This window comes from Bombina bombina, chromosome 10 (assembly GCF_027579735.1).
Source record: "Bombina bombina isolate aBomBom1 chromosome 10, aBomBom1.pri, whole genome shotgun sequence".
Lineage (NCBI taxonomy): Eukaryota > Metazoa > Chordata > Amphibia > Anura > Bombinatoridae > Bombina > Bombina bombina.
Genome location: NC_069508.1, coordinates 32,934,802 through 32,949,402, shown reverse-complemented (window position 1 = coordinate 32,949,402; position 14,601 = coordinate 32,934,802). Strand labels below are relative to the sequence as shown.

Here is a 14,601-nt window from a genome sequence, read left to right as displayed (position 1 = left end):
TTAGCTGAACAAATATCCGTGTGCTTTCTTACAGATTGGGAAATACATTATGAAGTAGAGTTCATTAGTGTGTTTTGTGTATAATCTATCAGAGTTTATAAGTAAACTTAGGGGCTGAGAAATTTTGTTTTTAAAAAACCTGAAATACATTTTGTTAAAACAGTGAATTATCTTACAATTGCCTCTTTTTCCTGTTATACTTTCAATGACCACATTCAACTGTGACAGACATTTGCTACAAAGAATGAAATTGAATAAATCCAACTTCACCTTTCTTTGTGAAAGTCTGTACTGTATTGCTTTAGGCAAATCCCATATACCCGGGTTCCTCCTCCACCATATCCCTCTCTACAAAATGTTTCTGTCTGTATAATTTAAACCCCATTGCCATCTGGTTTCCTTAGCCCTCTAAAGGAAGATTTGTCAAACAGCAGCAACAAAAAAAATATTACAGATGTAAATAGAACATCCAGAGATGCTAAACTGCCCACTACAATGAAATTAATTACTTCAAGCACGTTACCTCTATGACTGCGTCTTGACTATTTGCCGGCTCAGCCTCAATGTTTTTGTTCTGCACAGGATTTTGAGACTGTGAAGATTCGTCTGGCGGCTCCTCAGGGGACTGCGTCAGGTAACGAACACAAGGATTCAATTTTCGAAAGCCCTATGGGATTCATTTAATTTGGTTAAAATATGTTTTTACACAAGGCAATTTTCATTTGCTGGTCTAAAGGACATTACAGGGATGGCTCAGCCTTGAGCATATGCACATATGCTGTAAATCCCCTGTGCACCAGCATTCAAACACTGCACCTTCTCTGAGAGTCAACAGTGGCATCTGTGACACACAAAGTCTTCATTGCAATAGAAGCCACCAGCAGCGCTCTGAGCAGACATGACGTTTACATCCTGATGCTATAATCACACACAGTAAATGTTCGTATGCTGATGACACATTAATACCTTTTACTATAAATATCTTTGCTAATGGAAGTATACTGAAATAATACTTCTATTTAAAACTGAAATGTATTCATGCCCATTTTAATTTTGACCTTTCTATCCCTTAAAAAAATATTCCCCTTCTATTTTCCTGAGTCTTTACTACACTATATTTCATCACAGTCTAATATACTAATAATTCTCTAGGTCCTGTACTGACAGCACAAAAACAGGCAAAGTACAAGTCATTGTTTTCTACAATATTTTACAAAATCACTTTCTTGCAATTAAGTTTTCTTTATAGACACTAGGAATAGAAGGAGCACACCGAATAAAATAGCAACACTCCGGGGAAAGCTCCAGAAGCTAAAGGTGCACCTGGTTAGGGTATAAAGTGAGGTCACTATAGGGCAAACAGAAAGTATTATTTTTAAAGGGGCAGTCAAGGTCGGAATTAAACGTTCATGATTCAGATAGAGCATACAATTATAAAAACATTTCCGATTGAATTGTATTATTATATTTACCGCTTTCCCTTAAACCTTTCCATGAGAATGTTCCTCAGGTTTGCACACAAATCTGAAACAATCAATGAATAACATTGTTGCAAATGTTCTTGCAAACATTGCTGCCATATAGTGATCAAAACATGTGCATGGTCTAAGCTTGCCTCAGTGTGCTCTTGTGAAAATGTGCTAAGTTTTAACGAAGGAGACCAAGAGAAAAAGGTAAACTTGATAACAGAAAGCAATTGGAAAGTTTTTCAAAATCTTCTGAGTCATTAAAGTTTAAAGGGACAGTCTAGTCAAAATTTAACTTTCATGATTCAGATAGGGCATGCAATTTTAAATAACTTTCCAATTTACTTCTATTATCTAATTTGCTCAATTCTTTAGATATCCTTTGTTGAAGAATTAGCAATGCACATGTGTGAGCTAATCACAGGAGGCCTCTATGTGCAGCAACCAATAAGCAGCTACTGAGTATATCTAGATATGCTTTTCAGCAAGTCATATCAAGAGAATGAAGCAAATTAGATAATAGAAGTAAATTAGAAAGTTGTTTAAAATGACATGCTCTTTCTAAATCATGAAAGAAAAATTGTGGGTTTCATTTTCTCATTTCAGTTAGCCAGAGAGAGGCAGAAGGGCAGAATTATAATATCGGGTTAAAAATGAAAAGATTCGACCTCATATCAAGAGATAATTCAAAGTACTGTCCCCCTGCTCTTATGATGACTTAATATGAAAGAACCCTTGCCCATGTCACAGACTCTTCCATCAGACTAAACTGGCATTTAATTAGTCTCATATCAGCCACCTATGTGAAATTATGCTGTGGTAGAAAGTCCATCTTGAAGTTATGTTTTGAGGAGCATAAAGATCTCTTTTTTATTTAACAGTCACCCTGCAAACCTTTTGGGAGCTAAAAACATAAATTATGCTTATCTGATAATTTTATTTCCATCAAGAGGAGGAGAGTCCACAGCTTCATTCATTACTAGTGGGAATTAAGAACCTGGCTACCAGGAAGAGGCAAAGACACCCCAGCCAAAGGCTTAAATACCTCCCCCAATCCCCTCATCCCCCATTCTGTCGAGGGAACAAGGAACAGTAGGAGAAACATTAGGGTATAAATGGTGCCAGAAGATTAGGTCCACCCATCAGAGATACAGGCGAGAGCCGTGGACTCTCCTCCCCTTGATGGAAATGAAATTATCAGGTAAGCATAATTTATGTTTTCCATCTAAAGGGGAGGAGAGTCCACGGCTTCATTCATTACTATTAGGAACATATACCCAAGCTCTAGAGGACACTGAATGAAACTGGGAGGGAAAAGGCAGACCCTTAATCTGAGGGCACCACAGCCTGTAGAACCTTTCTCCCAAAAACCGCTTCCGCAGAAGCAAACACGTCAAATTTGTAAAACTTAGTGAAGGTATGCAAGGAGGACCAGGTAGCCGCCTTGCAAATCTGCTCCACAGAAGCCTCATTCTTGAAGGCCCGAGATGAAGCTAAAGCTCTAGTGGAATGAGCCGTAAACCACTGAGGAGGCTTATGTCACGCTGTCTCATAGGCCAAGCGGATCAGGCTCCTCAGCCAAAAAAAGTCACAAAAGAAAGTAGACACAAAGCTGTATAGAAAAAACATATATATGTATATGGACTATCGCCAAATCAATATTCACAGGAACTCCAGAGAAACAGTCTGTAATAACGGTTCAAAAACAAGTACCTGTACAAACTTTATGGGCGTGTTTTTGTATTTTTATCCAATCACATGTTATTACATATGTTTTAAATCTGATGTTTGTAATTAGATCTTTATGCTATGATTACGGCCAACATGGCCGAAACATGTTAGCAATCCTGTCCGCCCTTTTTGTTTGGGATGTTATCTGTTTTTAAACTTACGTTCTAAATAAAATGTATTTGCTTTTACACAGCGGTTCCTCTCCAGTTTTTTGCATTCCTCAGCCAAAAAGACAGAGAAGTAGCAGAAGCCCTCTGACCCCTGCGCTTCCCTGAATACAAGACAAAAAGAGTAGGATTGTCTGTAATCCTTTGTGGCCTGAAGATAAAATTTCAAGGCACGAACCACGTCCAGATTATGAAGTAATCTCTCCTTAGGAGAAGAAGAATTAGGACATAAAGAAGGAACGACTATCTCCTGATTGATGTTGCGGTTAGACACCACCTTGGGGAGAAACCCCAAACTAGTGCGAAGAACAATCTTATCCGCATGAAACACCAGATAAGGGGGCTCAGATAGCAAGGCCACCAGCTCAGAAACTCTGCGTGCCGATGCAATGGCCAACAGAAAGAATTTTTATGTCAAGAGAATGCATAGGTTCAAACGGAACCTTCTGCAAGACCTCAAGTACCAAGCTTAAGCTCCAAGGGGGAGCAGACTGCTTAAAGACAGGCCTGATTCGTGATAGAGCCTGAACAAAGGATTGTATGTCAGCGAGATCAGCGAGTCTCCTGTGTAACAGAACAGATAAAGCAAAAATTTGTCCCTTTAGGGAACTAGCGACGAGACCCTTCTCCAATCCTTCTTGAAGAAAAGGACAAAATCCTGTTTAACCTCACCCTATGCCAAGGGTAGCCATGAGTCTCACACCAGGACAAGCAAGTCCTCCACAACTTATGATAGATGCGACGAGTGACCAGCTTTCTTGCCTGAACCAGTGTCAATCACATTCTCCACAAACCCCCTTTTTGCCAAAACTAAGCGTTCAATCTCCATGCAGTCAGCCTCAGAGAATCGAGATTTTGATGTTAAAAAGGACCCTGTTCCAACAGATCCCTGTGACAGGGTAACCTCCACGGCGGAGAGGATGATATCCCCACCAGATCCGCGAACCACGTCCTCCTTGGCCACGAAGGAGCAATCAGAATGGAGGACGCTCTCTTCTGCTTTATACGCTCCACTACACGAGGAAGAAGCGGTAACAGAGGGAATATGTATACTAGACCAAACCCCCAAGGCATCGCCAATGTGTCTATTAGCTCCGCCTGGGGGTCCCTCGACCTCGATCCGTATCGGGGAAGCTTGCAGTTCAATCTGGACGCCATGAAATCGATCTCCGGCGTCCCCCATCTGAGACAGATCTCCACAAACACCTCGGGGAGAAGAGACCATTCCCCCGAATGAAAAGTCTGCCTGCTGAGAAAATCTGCCTCCCAGTTGTCCACACCCGGGATGTGGATCGCAGAGAGCGAACAGTTGGGGGTCTCTGCCCACTCCAGGATCCGAGACACCTCCCTCATTGATAGGGAGCTCCTTGTGACCCCTGGTGGTTGATGTAAGCCACGGAGGTAATATTGTCCGTCTGGAACCTGATAAAGCTGAAGTCCCCCAGATGAGGCCACGCCTTCAGAGCATTGTAGATCGCTCGAAGCTCCAGAATATTTATTGGAAGAAGAGCCACTAAGCGAGACCACTTCCCCTGACCCATCCTGGCACCCCAAACAGCTCCCCATCCCGCCAGACTTGCGTCTGTGGTAACAATCTCCCAGGATGGTCTCAGGAAGGATGCCCCCATGGACAGGTGATCCGGGCGGATCCACCAGGAGAGGGAAAGCCGAGTCCGCCCATCCATGTATGATGGCCGTGACAGATCGGAATGATCGCCGTTCCACTGTCTCAACATGCACAATTGAAGAGGTCAGAGATGAAACCTGGCAAATGGAATGAGCCCAATCATCTCCATGCACTGAGCTACAGATGGTCTCACTGTAGACTGGAGGGCAAGACCAGGTAGACGCCATCTTTGTGCGTCATTTGTCCGTGAGAAAGATCTTCATGGACACGGAGTCTATGATTGTGCCCAAGAACTCCACCCAGGTACTGGGAACCAGAGAACTCTTTTTGAGATTGATCTTCCAACCGTGAGATTGAAATAACTGCAGCAGGACCCTGGTGTGGGCCTCTGCCAGATGGGATGACGCACCTGAACAAGAATGTCGTCCAGGTAGGGCGCCACCGTGATGCCCTGGGATCTGGCTACTGCTAGAAGGGCCCCCAGTACCTTCGTGAAGACTCTTGGGGCCGTCGCCAGACCGAAGTGAAGAGCCACGAACTGGAAATGCTGATCCAGAAAGGCAAATCTGAGGAACCTGAAATGCTCCCTGTGAATCGGAACATAAAGGTAGGCATCCTTCAAGTCTATAGAGGTCATTAGCTGCCCCTCTTGAACTAGGGGCAGAATGGATCTGATCGTTTCCATTTTGAACAATGGAACGGACAGGAACTTGTTTAAACATTTGAGGTTCAGAATCGGACGGAACGTGCCCTCTTTCTTTGGGACCACGAACAAATTGGAGCAATACCATAGACCCCTTTCTGCCTGGGGAACTGGTACGATAAACCCTAGAGCAGAGAGATCCCGCACACAACTCAGAAAGGCCTCTCTTTATTCCGGCCTTGAAGACAAGTTTGACAGAAGGAATCTGCCCCTGGGCAGAGAAAACTTGAACCCTATCCTGTAGCCCTTGTCGACCACCTCCAGAACCCACGGTCCTGAACATCCTGCAACCAGGCGTCTGAGAACAGACACAATCTGTCCCCCACTCGGTCCGCAGACCAGTCGGGGCCGCCCCTTCATGTGGAATTAGTCTCGGTGGGCTTCTTGTGCTGCTTAGACTTGTTCCAAGCTTGAGCAGGCTTCCAGGCACCCTTGGATTGGTCCGCTTTCGCGGTGGGCTGAGCACGTTGCGCCTTATCCCCACGAAAGGGACGAAAATTAACACTCTTAGGCTTCGCCTTCTTATCCTGGAGAAGGAAGGCATCCCCTTGCCTCCAGTAACCGTGGATATGATAGAGTCTAGACCTGGACCGAACAGGATCTTGCCCTAGAAAGGCAAAGACAACAGCCTCGTCTTAGAGGTCATGTCCACCCACCAAGATTTTAGCCACAGAGTTTTGCGTGCTAGAACCGAAAAACATGACACCTTGGCATTCAGGCTGCATATTAGTGTCACAAATGAAAGAATTGGCCACCTTTAGGGCCTTAATCTTTTCCTGCACCTCTTCGAAAGAGAGTTCACCCTCAATCATATCAAATAATGCATCGCACCAATATGACGCAGCTCCAGCAACCGCCGATGCCGGTTGAAAAACAAACCATGTGTGTTGAAACATCTTTCGCAACATGTTCTCTAACTTCTTATCCAAAGGCTCCTTGAACGAAGAACTATCCTCTAAAGGAATCGTTGTGCGCTTACCGAGCGTGGAGATGGCCCCATCCACCTTGGGAATTGTCCCCCACAACGCTAGCTGGGCCTCTGGGATGGGAAAAAGCTTTTTAAGTTGAGAAGAAGGGGACAAGGAAGACCCTAATCGCTTCCACTCATTCTTAATAATGTTCGCCATCGTGACAGGAACCGGGAAGGTCTGGCGAACCACCCTGTCCTTGTAGTTTGGGTTCCGGAACCTCTAAGGTAGCCAGCAAGAAACACAAGTTCTCAATTTTAAACCGAAAACCAGGTTTAGATGACAAGGACTCCGACCCCCAAAGAACCTCTTCCGATGCGTTGGATTGGGCCTCGTCATCGTACCACCCCTCTGGGGCGTCCGACAGACATAACTCCTGGGTTGGGCCGCTATGAAAAGTTCTACGCTTGCGCTTTGCAGAAGGCGGCAAAGCATAGATCACCTTAGCGACTGCTGTTTCAAGCTGGTCCGCAAAGTCCGGCGGCCAAGCAATTTCCCCCGAAGGGGTAACAGTCTGACCCTGGGCGCTGCATGTGGTATAGGGGACGCCAATGGGGAACGCATCTCACGGGACGGAGAACCCTCAGAGGTGGACGGCTCAGTAGTGCTCGAAATTCTCTTATGTTTGGAAGTCGTAGCCTTCTCAAGGCATGTGGAACACATTTGCGCACGCTGGTCTACCAAAACCTCACAATAATCACAGGTATAAGACTTAGATAAAGAGGGAGTACCCTCTAACACGTCAGAATCCTCCATAGCTTTTAGAAAAAAAACTAGAACAGGCACCTTTATAACCACCAATGGCCGGAGCACTCACCACTTCCTACGACCCGGACTCAGAAACCGCTCGTCTCCTCCTTCGCAGATCAGACCGGAAGTGAAGAAGCCACACCCGGTCACAAGGATGACTACGCAGGACCGCCCCTGCCGATGAGAAAGCATGCCAAAAAAAAAGCCAGCGCAAAACTCCCGGAAGAGAACCTGTCAGTTCCACAAAAATGCCAGAGCCGTGTCAATGCACATAACGCAGCAATCACATAATAAACTTATCATGTACATACCCCCCATGCTCAATAATCCCTTCATAGGAATATTACCCCTTGATTTTATAAAGATAAAGGCGCCACATTGTGGCCCTGCTTCTGTGTTATCATTATGTAAAAATGAAACAATCCTACCAGAATCTATGCCATGGAACAGGTACACGGCCCTTCAGTAGTAGCTGCGCTCTTGACATGGACTTGAGAGAAGAAAGCAATCTGCAAAACTCGTCAACGCCGATTGCTAAAGGAGCTCTTAATATGAGTTGGGATGGTGTCGCAAAGGGAAGCTCCCCCTGCATCACCCAGGCCCTCAAGTTGAGAAGCTTAAAGGGCTACTTAAACTCCTGTACCATAGCAAAGGGTAGAACCCCTCATAAGAGACCTCCGATATTCCCGCACCTCTCGGCCACCTCCTGTGACGAAAGGCAAAGAATGACTGGGGGATGAAGGGAGTGGGGGAGGTATTTAAGCCTTTCGCTGTGGTGTCTTTGCCTCCTCCTGGTGGCCAGGTTCCTAATTCCCACTAGTAATGAATGAAGCCGTGGACTATCCTGCCCTTTAGATGGAAAAGGGTCAATTGACAGCTATGGGGGTTGCACTTCAGGGGTCTATGTTTCTGTTTGGGAAGTACTTTGACTAGGGAGAGTAAAACTCAGGCAATTGTGTAGGGGCCCTGGGTTACTTGTGGAGTGGGACAGTTGACTGGGAACTCAATTACAACAGTCTCATGTGAAACCATGTAGAGAGAGCTATATAAAAAAGTGTGTCCATCAAAACCAACAAGAGCATGAGTTCTGCGATCACTGCCTGCTCACATGGTCTTGTACATCTCTCTGAGAAAAAAATAACTCAATCTAGAATAATTCCTAGGAAATTAAACTGGTTTGATGGCATTCTGGAGCATTTAAAATAATTGATCTGACAGTCGGATGCACCTGAATCACCTTATATGTGTGACAAGCAAACATCTGTTCTGATGTAGCTTTGGCAAAGATGTCCTACATATAAGGAATCACAGAGATATAGGTCTAACACTGCCCCAAAAAATCTAATTTTTTTTAACTCTACCCATGTTTGTCACTGTTGAGAACAGGACAGACCACTCACAGCCCAAAATACCCTCCCGGTCACTAGTTTCTGAGGAACCGGAGAAAGAGTGAATCTTAGAGATGGACCAATTCAATTTATTATGAATCATAGGGAAACAATCCCAAGAATCTTAAAGCTATATTTCCTGAAGAGGACTCTTGAAGACAACGAGTGAACTGGCTTGAACATATGGTATTCTTGCTTTGTGGAGCTTGTTAAAACGAACTCTATTTCCTATAAGGAATGGTGGTTTGTACTTCTTGAAGACCTGATAAAGTCATCAGTAATATCTTAAAATCATATATATTATAAGTAATACATTTAGCATCAGTAGTTCAGGGGACATGAAACCCAATTTTTTCTTTCATGATTTAGATAGAACATACAATTTTAAAACAACTTTCAAATTTACTTCTATTACCTAATTTGCTTTATTCGCTTGATATCCTTTGTTGAAAAGCATATCTAAATAGGTTCAGTAGATGCCGATAGAAGGCTGCACATAGATATCTTGTGTAATTGGCTCACCAATGTGCATTGTTATTTATTTTGCAAAGGATATCTAAAGAATGAAGCAAGTTAGATAATATAAGTAAATTGGAATGTTGTTTAAAATAGTATTCTCTGTCTGAATCATGAAAGAAAATGTTTGAGTTTCATGTACCTTTCAGTGCTTTAACCATATAGACAAGGGGTCATAGGTGGCAGAAAATAGCCAAACTATAATAGAAAGGACAAATCAGCAGTCTCAATCAAAAATAGGTTGTCAAAATAAACATATTTAAAGTCAAATGGAAAACCAGCTCTTTAGCTAATTAAATTCTCAAATCATTTACTCAAACCACACAGTCTCCAGCAAACCTCTGGCCTATAAACAAGTCATTTTAAATGGATAATTTAGTCTCTAGTCCATAAAATGTTTAAAAAGATATCTTTCAAAAAAAAACAATAGAATGTCAGAATCATCTGATAATCTTTCCAGGGATGTAAAAATAATTCACAAAACAGACTACTTAGCATTATACCAGAAATAATTATACAATTCAATTAGAAACAAAGACAGAAATAATTAAACAGTAAACATTATTTCAAAAAATGTGTCAATATTACACATATTAAACACATCATCTTCAAATTTTACATGCAATACAACTGTCACTCCTTTGCTTAATCTCAGTCTCAAAAATCTTAAAAAGACATGAAAGTCAAAATACACTTTCAAGATTCAGACAGAGTATGTAATTTTAAGACACTTTTCATAAAATTCACTCTATTATCAAGTGTACTTTGTTTTCTTCATCCCCTTTGTTGAAAAGCATATCTACATATGCTCAGCAGCAATGCACTACTGTGAGCTAGCTGGTGATTGGTGGCTACACACATTTCCTTCTTGTCATTGGCTTGCTATTAGTGTTCAGCTTGTTCCCAGCATTGTTGCTATGGAGCTACATTTTAACTGTGTGTTAAATCCATTTGTAGGCGCTAAACAAATCGCTATATGCAAACAATAGTGCAATATTAAAATGCTCTAACATATAAGAGAATTTTCTTTTTTGCACTTATATCCATTTAAGCTTCTACCTAATACCTCAACAGAGAAGAGTCCTCAGATAGAGGATGATTAAGAAGAGCTATAAAAAGCATAAATACAAAGTGTCCTATCAGCCCCAGCATAAAAAGGAGAACCAGTAAGATTAGAGGTCTGCTTCCGGGTAAGGCTCAGAGAAACATAACTAGAGGTCTTGTCAGCACTTTCACCAACAAACCTGGGCAGCACTTTCTGTAAGGTTGATTTACCAAAGGAAGGATTACTCCCAAGTGAAGACAGGAAGAGTACAGAAAGACGAGTGACAGAAGGAAAAATCCAAAGCGAATTATAGTGAAGGACAAGTCAAAGATATGTGATCAGGGGAAAACTTAATGACATCATGAGGTCAAGTGCCAGAAACACTGATACTGAATAGGATTCTGGACTTTTACATAACTAGTTAGTTTGATAAGCAGAGAGGCATACAATGCACCCACTGTAACTTGAGGTAACATTTTTACATAAATTATCTTATTTATACTAACAATTCCAGAGTCATGCATTTAAAGTGATGGTAAACCCAAGTGTATAACAAACGCTAGGATTTACCATCACTAAAAGTAAACAGTTTCTCTCATCGTTTCGTAAAAAACAATGTTAAACTCACCCTAACTGTAAGGAAATAGATTGCTAATTCAGTGCTTCCGGCCGCTCACAACATAGCGCTTTCTTCAGTGAGGTGACTTTTCCACCTCTAGACCAAAAATCGTGAGTGTCAACTGATTTCCTAGCACGGCTATTGGTCTAGAGGTAAAAACGTCACCTCATTGGAGAAATCGGTGTGCCGTGGGCGGAGGCGTTGTGTTAGTAATATACTTTCCTTACAGATTGGGTAAGTTTAACATTGTTTTTTACAAAACGATGAGAGAAACTAATGTTTATTTTTAGTGATGGTAAATCCTAGCGTTTGTTATACGCTTGTATTTACCATCATTTTAAAGATCCCCAGATCAATTCTTCCTTTCTTACCTTGTAAGATCCCAACTCTTGGCTCATGACTGCAAGATTCTCATTAACAAGTAGCTGGTGCAAATAAACGTCATCATCGGATGAAGTGTCACAAAGGAAAATGTATAGCACATCTTCCAGATACTGCAAAACCAATCCAACTAGAGGTCCACGGCCACAGAGCTGCTGAAAACGCCTTACGGCTTGTAAAGACCATTCCCCCTATATATATATAAAACAGACAACTTATATACAAACATGGACCGACATTTGTCGCACACTGATTAGCAGGAGCACATTTAATGTATGGTATGTTGTTCATTTACCTCTACTGGTTTCAAATAGGCGAGTGAAGAGGGAACAGCTTGTGCTGGAAGCCTCATATAAGAATTCCTGAAGCAATTAAAATATACATATAATCAAGAGAAAGATAAGGAATTGTACGGGGAAAAAAGAAAACATTATAACATTATAACATTTTCTGCTATTTATAAACGTTACTTAAACACAAATTAATTGAATAATTTAGTATAAATTGATTTAAGGATAATTTATGGAAACAAATTGAAAAAAAATAATAATAATATGAGATCATTTTAGCTTAAAGGGGATAATAAACCTACTTTTTCTTTCATCATTCAGATAGAGCAGGCAATTTTAAGCAACTTACTAATTTACTTCTATTATCAATTTTTCTTTGTACTCTTGGTATTTTTATTTGAAAAGCAGGAATGTAAGACAACTTATATACAAACATGTAAGCCACCCATTTTTAGTTCAGCACCTGGGTGGCTAAAAAAACAACAAAATTGGGCCGGATCCCAACATTACATTCCTACTTTTTCAAATAAAGATATCAAGAGAACTAAGAAAAATTGATAATAGGAATAAATGATAAAGTTGCTTAAAATCGCCTATTCTATCTGAACCATGAAAGAAAAAAAATTGTGTTTAGTATCCCTTTAATATTTTCTTCAATTTTACCGGGTGGTCAGTAAAATCAGCGCGTGTGGTGTGCCCATTAAATAGGTCTTGGGGAGAACACTGGCATATAGCACAACAGTAAGTATATGGGTGAGGAGCAATGACAGGAATACTACAGGTGTCAAACTTAAACAAAAGGAAGGAACAGAAACAAATAAAGGGGTTAAGATATGTATGGTAATGTGTGGATATATAAGATAATAACTAGAAAGAGAAAGCTTACTGATCAGTAGAACTAGGGTGAAGATTAGACTACAAGGAAGGTAAATAAAGTGAGCATTTATAGACTCTTACTTAAGGAATCGAAGCCAGCTTCGTTTCACTGTGGCTACATTGCCAAAATCAGGATAAAACACATCCACGTCCTCTGAGCTGCGCACGGAATGCACAACAACGCGATACCACCACACGTCTCCAGATACCCTGAGAGCATAGACCTCACCCACTTCCACACAGTTGTCAGGGACCAGATAACGCTTAGACACACATTCACTGGAATAACAGCGCCTGTAAAACAAGAGGCAGAGAGACATACTGCAAGCAAAAACTAAACATACACTTATAAAATGCTGTTTATGTTCTAAAGGATAGGACAAGTACATGAAGAAAACTGTTCCACAATGACTTCATAAAATGTAGAAACGCCTTGCAGTCAAGAGTGTCCTAGTAGTGTAAAGCACCATGAAGGAAGAGGGTGGTCTTCCCAATAACACAATTACATTTTTCCAAGGATATGGACATTAAAGGGACAGTAAACACAAATTTTTATCTAACTGTATGTAGTAGACACTACTATAAAGAAAAATATGCACAGATACCGATATAAAATCCAGTATAAAACCTTTAAAACTTACTTAGAAGCTCCCAGTTTAGCACTGTTGATGAGGTTACACTGGGACACCCAGTGAAAGGGGCTTGGGAAACATAAAACGCAGACACCCCCCCCCCCCCATATGAAAAGACCCATTTATAAGTCTGTAGACATCAGTATACATCAAAAACTTTGGGGCTTGGTTAGGAGTCTGAAAATCAGCACAATATTATTAAAAATAAGCAAAACTATACATTGTTACAAAAACACTACCGGATGGGCTATATAAATGGATCATCTACAAAACATTTATGCAAAGTAAAAACATAAATTATGCTTATCAGATCATTTCCTTTCCTCCTGTATGCTTACCAGATAATTTCCTTTCCTCCTGTATGAGGAGAGCCCACGGCTTCATTCTTTACTTGTGGGAAATACTGAACGTAGCCACCAGGAGGAGGCAAAGACACCCAAGCCAAAGGCTTAAATACCTCCCCTACTTCCCTCATCCCCCAGTCATTCTGCCGAGGGAACAAGTAACAGTAGGAGAAATATCAGGGTATAAATAGTGCCAGAAAAACAAAACAAAAAATCTAGGTCCGCCCAACGGAGAATATGGGCGGGAGCCGTGGACTCTCCTCATAAAGAAGAAAAGGAAATTATCTGGTAAACATAATTTATGTTTTCCTTCTTAATATGAGGAGAGTCCACAGCTTCATTCCTTACTTGTAAGAAACATATACCCAAGCTCTAGAGGACACTGAATGAAACGGGAGGGTAAAAAGAAAGGCGGACCCTATTCTGAGGGCACTACAGCCTGCAAAACCTTTCTCCCAAAAATGTCAAACTTTTAAAATTTTGAAAAGGTATGTACAGAAGAACAGGTAGCCGCCCTACAAATCTGATCCATAGAGGCCTCATTCTTGAAGGCCCAAGAGGAAGCCACAGCTCTAGTTGAATGAGCCTTAATCCTCTGAGGAGGCTAATGTCCCGCTGTCTCATAAACTAAGTAAATATTGCTCCTCAACCAAAAAGAAAAGGAAGTGCCCCCTACGCTTCCCAGAATAGACAACAAACAAGGAAGAAGTTTGTCTAAACTCCTTTGTAGCCTGAAGATAGAACTTCAAGGCCCGAACCACATCCAAATTATGAAGTAATCAATCCTTCGAAGGAGGAGGATTAGGACACAGGGAAGGAACCACAATCTCCTGATTGATGTTGCGATCTGAAACAACCTTAGGAAGAAAATCTAACCCAGTACGAAGAACAGCCTTATCAGCATGGAATTCTAGGTAAGGGGGCACATTGCAAGGCAGCCATCCCAGATACTCTGCGTGCCGAGGCAATAGCCAGTAGAAAAAGAACCTTCCAAGACAGTAATTTAATGTCAACTCCATGCATAGGCTTAAACGGAGCCTTCTGCAAAACTTTAAGAACAAGATTTAAACTCCAAGGAGGAGCACTAGATCTAAACAC

At 41.6% G+C, this 14,601-nt stretch overlaps 1 protein-coding gene across 1 annotated transcript in view; it reads right to left on the bottom strand.

Annotated features, from left to right (window-relative positions):
- TDRD5 (tudor domain containing 5) overlaps nucleotides 1-14,601 on the bottom strand; it is a 113,425-nt gene that overhangs the window by 45,884 nt on the left and 52,940 nt on the right. Inside the window, exons 9-12 of the mRNA XM_053693114.1 lie at nucleotides 12,609-12,821; nucleotides 11,657-11,723; nucleotides 11,352-11,552; nucleotides 524-667 (exon numbers count right to left, since the gene is read on the bottom strand). Of these exons, the coding sequence (XP_053549089.1) occupies nucleotides 524-667; nucleotides 11,352-11,552; nucleotides 11,657-11,723; nucleotides 12,609-12,821 (625 nt within the window). The remainder of the gene's footprint in view (nucleotides 1-523; nucleotides 668-11,351; nucleotides 11,553-11,656; nucleotides 11,724-12,608; nucleotides 12,822-14,601) is intronic.